General features: G+C 33.6%; 2 protein-coding genes across 2 annotated transcripts; one reads left to right on the forward strand and one right to left on the reverse strand.

Annotated features, from left to right (window-relative positions):
* The first annotated feature begins 1,604 nt into the window (after positions 1 to 1,604).
* LOC101251273 (uncharacterized) lies at positions 1,605 to 8,936 on the forward strand. Its single transcript, XM_004237005.5, has one exon. The coding sequence runs from the start codon at positions 2,308 to 2,310 to the stop codon at positions 3,985 to 3,987; it is 1,680 nt and encodes a 559-aa protein (XP_004237053.1). The 5' UTR covers positions 1,605 to 2,307; the 3' UTR covers positions 3,988 to 8,936.
* LOC101250980 (probable inactive purple acid phosphatase 2) lies at positions 5,342 to 8,730 on the reverse strand. Its single transcript, XM_004237004.5, has 2 exons — positions 8,038 to 8,730; positions 5,342 to 7,076 (listed from the first exon to the last, which is right to left on the reverse strand). Exons 1-2 carry the CDS (start codon positions 8,728 to 8,730, stop codon positions 5,823 to 5,825), a joined length of 1,947 nt encoding a protein of 648 aa, XP_004237052.1. The 3' UTR covers positions 5,342 to 5,822.
* Positions 8,937 to 12,607: the final 3,671 nt, after the last annotated feature.

Below are 12,607 nucleotides of genomic sequence, written 5' to 3' on the forward strand. Positions count from 1 at the left end.
ATTTTGCTGAAGTTGTTAATATTATATGATTCTTCTTTGTCAATCATATTTAGTAGATGTCTTAAAACAACTTTATAAATATCTTTTGACATTTATAGGTAGAGTCTAAACAAAATATATAATATAACATATAATGAAAAATTGATTTCAAAACAACTTGATCATTTTAATAAAATGTAATTATAAATAAGGTTTAAAGATGCGAACTAAATAATTCCTCCCATTTCCTTCCCTCTTTTATAACTTCACCCTAGGAGGAAGGAGGATAATATTATTCTCGCTTAATCTTCGGTATGATTCGAACCTTCAACCTATTAGTTGGTGGTAAAGATGTTCAACGTCTCACTTTTCTTGGAACATAATTATTTCAAATTTCAAAATCTCCAAAAAAAATTTAAAGAAGATTTGTGATCAATTTTTAGAAATGTAAAACTTGAGTAATAAGTTTATATTTTAGAAAAAGAGTTCCATTATTTCAAATTTTACAAAAAAAAAAAAAAATCATGTTTGACGTGAAAAGATTGTTCGTATCATATAAAATATAAAATAATTTTATTAAAAAGAACCATTAGTTACTACTTTGAGTGTTGACTAGGAATTTTTTGTAACATTATATATGCTTGAAAGTTTTTAATCGCAAACATTTATTTATAAAAAGAGTATGAAAATATATGATTTAATAATACGGTACCTTAGAATATTCTAATATCTAAATTTATAAATTATGATTTACTCATTTGTTAAGATTATATAAGAATGAAAGAAATTTTGATAATTTTAATAACTTGTGAAATTTCCTCTATATATATATAAAAAATATTGATATCTAATATGAAAGGAAGAAATACTATTTATTTAACTTAGGTGTATCAATAATCTAGAGTAATACACTTTATTATTGACTTAATGCAGGTGAAAGACACTTCCTGTTCACTATCTTCCACACAAAATTATCTTTAAAAAAAAAAAAAGTTGACCAAGTAATTTAAGAGTTGGGAGAAAATAATCCAAGAAAACAAATACAAAGCATGTAAAGTTAAGAGTCGAAATAAATTTTCTAATGAGTTAGGAAGACACAAATTAGGAGGAAGATAAATAAAAAAAGAAGACTTTTAACATATAATCACTAATCAGTCCCTTAAATTTTTCATAATATTTCATTAGACACTCAAATTATATAATGTTTAATTGAACATCTCAACTTTTAATAAAATATTCTAATTACACACTTTAAAAATCAAACTAGGAATTTTTTTTGTATGTATTCTCAATTGTCTATTAGATAATTAAATTAATTACATAAAATAAATTATTTTCTTAAATTTCGTACCATTATCTCAATAAGTCGTAAACCCCCTGACATTTTTTACTTGAGATTGACGCATATAATTAAAGAAAATAACATATTTTATATAATTAATTTAACTTATATGCGTAATCATGTTTTTTCAAATTTGAATAAATATTTTATTATAAATTAAAATGTTTAATTAAAGTGCAACTTAATTTGAACGTCTAAATGAAATACTCCGATAAGTTTACTTGAAAGGGTTGACAATGTATAATTATATTAATCCTGAAAAAAAGAACTATAAAGCCTTCAGATTTGGAACCATTTATGAGTGTGTGTGACCATAGGAGCATAGACAAATGAGGAATGTCTTTATACAGATTTCAGAATATAAGAATTAATTTCCAATACCCAAAAATAGAAAAAATGTATTCACTCTTTTAATTTTCTTAATCTTCAATCCTCAAATAATAAATTAGCTATCAGATCTTGACCATATGCTTAGAAAGAAATGAATTTTTTTGCTAGTCTTATGGTCATTAAAGATTTAAAACACTTTTTTTTTTTTTTAATTTTTCTAAAAGAGTGAGAGAAGGGGGTTTTGTGGTTTTGTTGGGGAGGAAAGAGTCTTTAGATTTCTGTTGTGATTTGTTTTTTTTTTAAGTTTCCCAAATATATTGCTAGTCTTATGGTTATTAAAGATTGAATTTTTCATAAAGGATTCTTGAAATTTTGTACATTTAATATCTGGTTTGTCTTAGTGAGTGAGTGAGTGATTACATTGATATGGGAATTGAAAGAGTCTCCTTTTATTGTGGGTCTGATCATTTACTTCCCAAAAACATGTATCATTTTTATTTAATTGAGAGATTAGCTAATATAATGCAATAGCCAAGAAGAGTCTTGATGATCTGTATCTAGAGCTTTTTTTCCTTTTTGTCTTTGTTATGGGGGTGGTTTGGACTTGAAATCTTGTGAATTTGTTTGATATTCGAGTTGTTGTATAAAGTTGTTCTATGGAAGAAGATCAAGATTTGAAGTACTTTTGTAAGTTGTGTGACAAGAAGTATCCATGTGGGAAGTCATTTGGTGGTCATATGAGGTCTCATGTACTAGCAAAGGAAAAAGTTGAGTTTAAACAGAAAAAGTTGCAATCTTGGATTGATGGTGGGAAGAATAGTAGCAAGAAAGATCATAAATCACAGTTTGAATTAAGTGAACATTCTGGTTATGGTCTTAGAGACAATCCCAAGAAAACTTGGAGGGCTTCGGATTCGAGGTCTCCTTTGTTGTCTCAAGAGAATGTTTGTCAGCAATGTGGTAAGGTGTTTCAATCGTTGAAAGCTTTGTGTGGTCATATGGCGTGTCACTCTGGCAAAGACAGGGGAGGGTCGAAAGATGATCACTCGTGGACTAGTGAAAACAAGAATCTGTTGATGGATAGCAACTCGGATACTGAAGCCGATGAGCCAAAGCTGAAGAGCAGATCAAATACTAAAAGGTACAATAGACTTGTAGCTAAGTCTTCCTCTTTTTGCTTAGTTAACAATAGAAGTGTTTCATCACCTGTTTCTGAGATTGATGAGCAAGATCAAGAGGAAGTAGCTAAGTGTTTGATGATGTTGTCGATGGATTCTGGGATTTGGAATGGTGTCAATTCAGTTGTTGAGTCTTCTGACAACAATTCTGTTATTTTGGAGACGAAATCATCATCTGTCGACATGAAAGTAGCTAGAAAGGGTTGTCTAAAGCCTGCTGAAAATGTAGATGAAACACATCGAAGGTGTAAAAAAGAGGCGGATAGAAACTTGAAACTTAATGCTTTGAATGCTGAAGCTGAGTCTGAGAATTCTGATTCCGGATACTTTTTAGGCGAATATATGAAAGTTGAATCAGATGCATCTGTTGATGAGTTCCATAGAAATGTTAATTACCAATGGAATACATCTAACAAGAGTCTCAGAGTTTGGTGCGATGAGACTAGAAGAGACGTGGAAAAGGGCTTTAACAGAACAACAACAAAGTACATAACAGAAATGAGGAATGGTTCAACCAAAGACTATAAATATGAAAGCTATGGAATGGCTTCAAATTTGGCTAAGAGTGAATCAAGAAAGAGAATAAAGGATATATCTTATGAACCAGAATTAGGAAAAGAGTCGTCGTTTAGGAAGATAAAGGTCGGTTTTAAAGGTCCTGAAGGAAGCAAACATACTCGGAAGAAAAAAAAGTATGAGTGCTTCAACTGCAAGAAGGCATTTAGCTCTTATCAGGCTCTTGGTGGACACAGACCTTGCAACAAAAAAGCCAATGCCTATTTCGAATCAACATATGAAACCGATGAGAATGGTCGTGGTGCTGAAAATGGTCCTAGTTACATAGACAAGGGTAAGCATAGGGAGACATTTAACAACAGAAAACCAACTGTTCATGATGGTCAAGATGTCAATTACAATCCTGAGAAGAAGATGAAGCCTAAAAAGTTCAAAGGGCATGAATGCCCGTTCTGCAACAGGATGTTTAAGTCTGGACAAGCTTTAGGTGGCCACAAAAGGTCACATTTTCTTGTTGGTTCACAGGAGAATCATAATCAAGCTTCAGTAGTCAAAGGATCAGAATTTGCTGATTTACTTGATCTTAACCTTCCTGCTCCTGTTGAGGACATGAACGGTGAGCCTACCTTTGTGCATTGGTAGGTTGTTAGAAACCAGATGCGCGATGTTTGTTGGTAAGCTGATTTTCGATTAGGCAGAAGCATAAGCAGGTCAGGATGCCCAGTTTCTCACTTGTCATCCCTAAATTCTTTGTAATCAGTTGTAAGAACCTTACATCACAGCTACTTGTAGCATGTTCAGTGAATCTGCTTCAAGTTTTGCTAGTTAAGTTCATTCACTTCTTTAACTTTGAGACATTTTTATGTCCATGTTTTAGTTTACATGCCTCTATAATTAGTATTCTCATTCTAAAGACTTAGCTGTTATACTTCTGTTTTGTCATTTGAAAAAACCAAGGAAGTTGTTACTATACTTTAAGCTTTATTGCCAAGTGATTTGCCAAAATTACCTTCCCAAATCATTTTTAATTGTTGATTCATGTCTTTTGTCTACATAAAATAGTTGGCTTCTTCATGGGAATTGCACTTGTTGGGATAGGAACTAGACCTATAGGGAAAGGCACAACCATGATTTAAAGTTTATGAATTCTGAATGTCGAAGAGCATGAATTCCCCTAAAGATAGACCAAAGATATGATCATTTCAAGAGTATGATGGATTAGTAATCAGAGAGGTTTCAAATCATCTTTGTTATGATATGTAAATGTGGTTGTGAGACCTCCTAGTTACAATTTCACAATGGAAAAAGAGTCAAATTTGCTCATAAACTAATCAAAATCGAATAAATTTGCAATAAAATCAGTCTATGCAATAACATCATCTATCAGACACAATAGGTTAGTTAAACTTAATGTAAATTCCGAAGATAATAGGACCTCACATAAGTTAGATGTACATAACTAACTTATCGTTTCGACATAGTTTTAAGAGGGTTCTTATGTCCTGTCCAGTATTAGTTCCTATTGTTTGGGAGAATCTTTAGTAGGTAGTTTCCTAACTTTAACTCTATTTGCTTACAACCGTCTGGACCATATATATATATATGTACATAATATCTACGAATATTTGATTGAAAACTCAATTATTTCTTTTGTTAATCAAATTCAATAAAATTACATTGCATTCCCTTTAAGTTTCTTCATCAATGACTTCACTTATCAATTTTGGCATTCATGTAGTACAATTCAATCTTGTTGCCCAACTACCATGTCATATTGACTTCTCAACCTAAAAAAGAGTACTGACGGTTTGAATAAAAATCGATGTTCCTCAAACCTTAAAAAACATCTACTATGATCACAATTGTATTGTTGTATCCAGAAGACCAGTATGCCTCCTCTATTTATCAAGAACAATCACCAACAACAATAATTATCTATGAAAAATACAAGTCTCTTAAATACAGAAAGTAGTAAACCAACAGAAAGGGGAAGAGCTAAATCCCAACCATTATATATTCTTTAATTTCTTGGCAATTGCTAAACAATAATTCAATCAAGCACTGATCATATACATACAAGAACATTTTCCAAATCACATCTAAAATCATTAAAAAAACATGCTATGGGGACGTCAGGTCGGTAGGATAGACCAGGATATCTTATGAGATTATTTTATCCACTTTCCATATGGATAACTTATCCGCCCATTTATACTGAAATGACAGAATAAAACAATCATATCCATTACCAAACACATGATTATTCTCACATAGTCGCATTACAGGACTAGTGCAAAATGCTGGCCACATTCATTAAGCAGGCATTCTCTCTTATCTTGCCGTGACCAGGTGAAGCATCGTCTTAACTTAGGTTTTTACCATATAGCAACTGGTAGTAAGACATTCGAGTATTGCGATGTAGATTGCCTTGTAAGACTTGAGTATCGCCAAATTTCACAACCTGAACTAGCAAGTATTCATATTACCTCAGTTTTTATAGGCCTCCAACCATTATCAGCAGAATTTTTCCGAGCATGAGATATGAATCCAACTATGTAACCCATCAAAGCTCCAAGCATTAGCACACTTCCAACCTTTACATACCATGAGAAGTTAGACTCCATGTGTACTGTATCTGCAGGACCATCACGGATACCAGCATTGAGAAGTTGTCCTGAAGCTAGGAACTCCACCTTATCATGCACCTCTCCGTCATGGTTTCCTACATAAGAAAGTGTAAGCTTTTCCTTTGTGGCATGCAGCCTCATGTATCCAAATTCACTCCCACGGTACAGAGATTGCAGAGGCTGTGGGAAAATAGGATCCGTAGGGTGGTCTTCTCTTGGTGCCCAGATAGGCTGCCAGTCCTGTCCTGCCATCCCGATCACAATTTGAACAGGGAAAGCCTTTTGCTCCTTCCCGTTCAAGGCCAAGCTTCCACAGGTGAAGTTATTCAAAGGGCAAAACCTCTCATACCTATGAACATGCCCCCACAATACAAGATTCACATTGTTCTTCACAAGAAGAGGTTCCAAATACTCAACCATTCTCTTCCTCAAAGATATATCTTTTGTTCCGCTACTTGAACTGTACATTGGTCTGTGCCCTTGAAAGACGACAAAAGGAGTTTTTACTCGATCAACTGATTCCAAGTCATGCTTTAAAAAGTCATACTGGTTACTACCTGGCAGGAAATTTGTTTCAGTTGACATATAGACAAAGTGAACGGGCCCAGAATCAAATGAGTAATAAAGATTCCGAGTTGCAGGAGCATGCATTCCAGTCGGCACTGAAGAGTTTCCTGGCATATGGAACTTATGACTGTAGGGTACACCACATTCACCTCCCCCATCTTTCCCGTAGCTTGACCAATCAGGCTTCCAAGGTTGAAGTGGCCAATCATATTCATGGTTTCCGATGCATACATGGTATGGAACTCTGGATGCAACAGGTTCCACCTGAGTAAAAAAGTTGTCCCACAACCAAGAGTATCCTCTGGCGTAGCTGATATCTCCAATATGTGAGATAAGGGCAGGCTTATTACCAAGAGCTTCAATATCACGGCTTATCCACTTAATCGTTGATTTACTTTCTTCCTGTGTACGAAGAAATGTCAAGTATGGCGTAGCAGTCCCCATGTCTCCAAACAAGAAAGCAAATGTTTCACCCGTGTCTCTATTCTGTGACACAAAGCTGAAAATGGTGCTCCAGCCCCTTGAATCACTGCCAACCTGTATGGTAATGCATCATTAGAGATATCAACTGTGGCAACCTGACATCATTCAAGAAGTGAACGATTTCTAACTCTGCATTATACATCATCACAGCGTACCATCATAGCTACTAAGGATAAAAAAAAGAATTTGTATGGACGAGGGGAAATTAGTATTACATCTGAACATTCTTAACTAGAGGATGGTTCCACTATACCATATTGCTCTGAATTTGATGAAAATTTAATTCTGGGGGCTCGATGTTCTTCACTAGATAATTTATCAACAACAAAAATCGTACTCCACTAGAAAATCGCATTCATGAAATCGCTCATCACTCAAACCATATTATACTGTCATTAGAATCCCGAACTTATTATCATATCAATACCATTATAGTGCAAACCAAAACTTCACCTGGCTGCCCACTGCTCAAACCTCCCACCCCATGTAAAAGCATAATTCTTGCTAAAAAGGGCAGCCTGGTGCACTAAAGCTCCCCCGCTATGCGCAGGGTCCAGGAAGGGCTCGATCAGAAGGGTCTATTGTCTGCAGCCTTACCTTGCAACCTTGCATTTCTACACGAGGCTGTTTCCAAGGCTTGAACCCGTGACCAGGAGGTCACCAGACAACTACTTTACTCTTGCTGAGAAAGTAAATTTGCTAATTAATTAAAGGAATACAGCACATGTACGACTGCACGGTGCAGGAAGCATCTCGCGATCATGCAGGGTGCCAGAAATATGTAGGTACAGATTAGAAGTAAATTAGCTGGCACCATTAGCTCGTACAACGGATTAGCATTCCACAGCTTTAGCTCACTCAACAATACCATATGAAAATGATAATTACTACATCCAAAGTAAAAAACACTCTAAATTTCATATTTTTCCTTTCTCTAAGCTAATACTAATAACAGCTAATCTTCAATATCAACTAATTAACACAGAGTTTAAGAAAATGAAGAGCCGAACAATACCTGATAATAATACTTCTTTCCCTTTTTCAGATTATGCATAACACCATCATGTATATACCCAGGATCTCTCCATCCAATACTACTATTTGCTGGTGCATCACACAAATCTTCCTTCTCATACCTCACAACCCGAGTTTTCACAACCCGACCCAATCTACCCCGGGTCAACCCATATCTCACATAACTCTCTTTCCCATCAGGCGTAACAAACATAACCCGCATCTCATCTTCAAAACCCGTCAAAGCCAAATGAACCTGTTCGGGTCCCCTACCCGAAACAAACCCAACCTCCTCCGACACAGCAAGAAGATGCTTCGTCTGCGGCAATGGATTGTGGTCATGATCCACTAGATCCGGTACAATCTCCGATTCCGTCCATCTGAATATCCGAAACTGATACCCAGATCTAAGATTGACTAAAGGGATGGAAATTGAACCCGATCCAGATTCCCATTCGGATGTTGAAGATAGGAAAATATAGCCAATGAAATTATCGTGGAGTGAACTGGGTGGCGAGTAAATTCCTAAGAAATCGAGTTTAGAAGGTGATGGTATACCAGTCCATTTGATTGTAACAAAATCACCAGATTTTGATAAGGTTTTTGGGGTTACAGAAACTGAGATTTGTGAAGAAGATGATGATGAGATCAAGCTGAAAAGGATAAGTAAGGTGAAGGTGACAAAAGGGATCATGTTTATTGGTGCTTTTTGTGGGTTAAATTTCCACCATTTTTATGGTGAAGCTAAGCTATGGCGATTTTCCGGCCAGTTGATTGACGTGTCACTACCAGCTTCCGTTTACTCTTTCCAATTTGTACTTCCCAAGAATTACCTACTTATTAGGTACACAAGTAACGATATTATCCGTATAAATCCATGAAGATTTTAATGAGCATAAATTATTTGTTTCGTTTTTAAATTATTGACAATTTTAAATTTATTCATTTACTTAATTAATTAAATTTTTTATTTATCGTATAATATATCAGTAAGAAGTGTTAAAATTTTGTAGGAGCATTGATATTTTAATATAAGTCGATATAAGTGTTGAAAAATATTACTAAATTTGGCAAGGGGCATATTCACTCATGTCGTAAAGATAGAGGTCCTCATATTTAAATTTAATTAGTAAAGTAAAAGAATATATATAAGAAGGTCAATAATTTAAAAATATAATTAATAATTTATACTTGAATTTAAAGGTATTTTTGTATTTGCAATATTAAATTCAAATCATTTACATCAACAAGTTTACGTATGCTAGATTTTTTGACTCTTTCTACATTTTTTATAACTCAATCAATAAATATTAATTATGAATTTATTTGTATTGTGTTATATAATATGGTTTAGTATTATTTTAATGAATACAATATTTTGATAGATTGTATAATTTTCATGCCAAATTGATGGCGAATGTAAATAATAATATACAATAAAATATTATCATTAAAGAATAATAAGGTAAGATGATGGAATGGATTAAATATAGGATGTAGTTTTGTCTAATTCGTTATAATGACTATTCTGTAACCACATTGTAATGCAATCTGCATGAAACATATGCGAACAAGGCAGTACACGAGTTTCCTTTCCTATCTCATCTAGACATACCAAACACTCATCGTTGCTATATCTTCCATCGGTTCTAGCAACTCTATTGATGATTTACTAGCCATTCTCCGCTAATTCCACCATGGCATTGGTGATCAATCATTATCGACATACCTCCGATATCTGTCTAGTCATGATTTTTTTCAACGATTAGAGTTTGGTATCAGAAAGATGAAGAATCATTTGGGTTGATTCAGATGACTAGATTATTGGGTGACATATACCAAAATTGTTGTATTATTTTGAAATTACAATGAATGGTTAAAACTGGTAAAGAAGAAGTAATTGGGGGAATAATCCATTTTTCTTCTTCAGAAATTGGTTTAACACTAACGATAGAGTGCTTGAAGCAGTCATGGCATACAAATCCTGTTGGCCACATATTGATAGAATATAATATATATTTTTTTAACGTAGACCCTTCCAAGTTTATTTATAATATAATAAAATATAACTACCAAATCGAATATCATTAGGAATAGGATTAGTGAGTATTAGAAAAAAGAATTACACGTTTCCTTAAAAAAATATAAATAGGAAACTCAGGAATATCCATTTTTATTTGGGATAATCGTATAGAATAACAAACTAGTAATATAAAATAAATATAGTAGCTACCGTTTGATTTATTTGTGTTCCATAACAAAGTGTTTTTCAGTCCCTCTCTCTCGCTTTATAAAAGAGAATTATATAAATTGTGTTTTTAATTGAATAAAGCTAGAGAAAATTGTATATACACGTGCAAATACATATATTTTTGTCCTATACACTTATAATTATATAATAGAAGTACTCCCTGCCCAAGTCTTTTTTGTCTTTCTCTCTTTCTCGTTTTGTACAAACTCAAATTGTATATAATTTTCTCTCTTTCTCGTTTTATACAATTCGATTCAATTGTATATTCCCTGCCCTAAGTCTCTTTTTCCTTTCTCTCTATCTCATTTTATACAATTTCAAATTGTATATAATCCTCCTATACACTTATAATTATACAATTCGTTTCTTACACTTTGTTTTATACAATTCTCTGCCCAAGTTTCTTTCTCTTTCTCGTTTTATACGCTTTGTTTTATACAATTTGCTTCAATTGTATATGTATAGCGAATTATACATATATATGTTTGCTATGGAGCGTAATTATGCAAACTTTATTATATAATACAAATATAAATTTTATGTTTATTATACGTGAAAGTTACCCTTTTTATTTCGGGGGAAGTAATTACAAAAAATTAGTGTGTCAAATGAAATTTAATTTAATGCAACTTTAGACTACCTAGGATTGTTTCACAACTCTTCCTAGAGATATAATTGAATTTGTGCATATCCATCAATCTCAAAATAATGTTTGACAAGTTACAACCCCTAATGCTAACTTGGCATTTCGTCTTTTGATCCTCTTGCCTTTGCCCTACTCGTCAATCACCACTTGTGCGTCGACCTCAATAGGGTCCCTATCGTTCACAACGTCTCTGGCAACCAAAACATTGTCATGAGTTTGATGTACCATCCCAGATGGAATCATGTTTGGTACCATTAAACGACTACTAAACCCTGTGTCGCTCTGAAAATATCCATATGTAGCATTTCAGTTGGAATCCTGCCAACCAGCATCTCAAATAACTTAACGATAAACACAAAATAACTACATATCTAATGAAAATACTAAACAAGTAAAAACATATTCCAGTCACGCACGGGCAGTAATTCTATACATGTAAAAACATAAAATTGTGAACATATAAAGTACTTACCTTGCCTTCGAGTGGAAGAAAAACAATTCAATGTCATCAATAGTAGCCTTAATGTGTTGAAATACTTAGGCCATAAATCGTCTTTTATAGGTGATGAAGGTCGAGTTGGGAAAAGACTAGAGTATCAAAAGACGAAATGCTAAGTTAGATGACTATGTTAGAATCAGGGGTTTCTGATCAATAGGAAAGAGTAGGAAAATATTGTTCAGTAAAAATCTGACTCTTATGGTATACCAAAAAACAAACAAGAGGTGAATTAATCATGAAATAATGATAGGGAAACAAATAGTACATCACACAATAATGAACACAACAACTTATTGACGATAAAGAAAATTGAAGACATGGAAACGGGTTGAATGACCTGGTCCAATCGATGTGTATGATGGAGTTAGAGTTACACTGAGTTCAAGTCACTTATATCGACTGGGTTGCTACTTTTTGTACTAGCTAAAGTCGGCTAGAATTAGATTATGAATAGGATTAGATTATTTATAATTGTATTATTATTATAGTATTGTATTAGGACTCTATGTATAGTTAACTTAGTATTCTACAATTCTTCCTATATAAAAAATGTACTCAACATTATCAATACAATTCTTCGTTTCTCTAATCCTAGACGTGAGAATTCTACATGGTATCATATCTTAAACGCTCTTTCACTCTCTCCGAGTATTGATAAAACAAATCACACGTTCAACTACAAAGGCTGCCTCTACCAACATTATGTAGACCTCTTCACTTCACCAACTCATTGTTGTTTGCTTCATTGAACTTAAGCCAACAAACTGCTTCATATGGAGGACACTAATATCCCAATTGATTCGGGTGATGAGACTAACCTATCTCATTACAGAGAATGATGTAACTAAAAGTAGTTGTTTCATTGAGCAATTGCAGGGAAAGTTGTAGAGGTTGAGAAGGATTCAAGAGATAGTGACAACATTAAAATTATTGAGAGGATAACAATGCGTTGTTAAGGAGTTGGATCTCAGGCAAAATCATCTATCTAATTGTTAATTTCTCAACTGCCATAACAAATCATATACGGCAAATCACAACATCATTACCAATATCACCGATATAACTGCCAATCTAGAGACAAATCTGATCAAAGCTGAAATTTACACGCTTAAAACAGAATCATACTTTTATAGGGAAAATGAACTGCTAAACAAATCATATTTATATGAAAGTAT

The sequence above is a fragment of the Solanum lycopersicum genome, chromosome 4 (genome assembly GCF_036512215.1).
Source record: "Solanum lycopersicum chromosome 4, SLM_r2.1".
In the NCBI taxonomy this organism is placed as follows: domain Eukaryota; kingdom Viridiplantae; phylum Streptophyta; class Magnoliopsida; order Solanales; family Solanaceae; genus Solanum; species Solanum lycopersicum.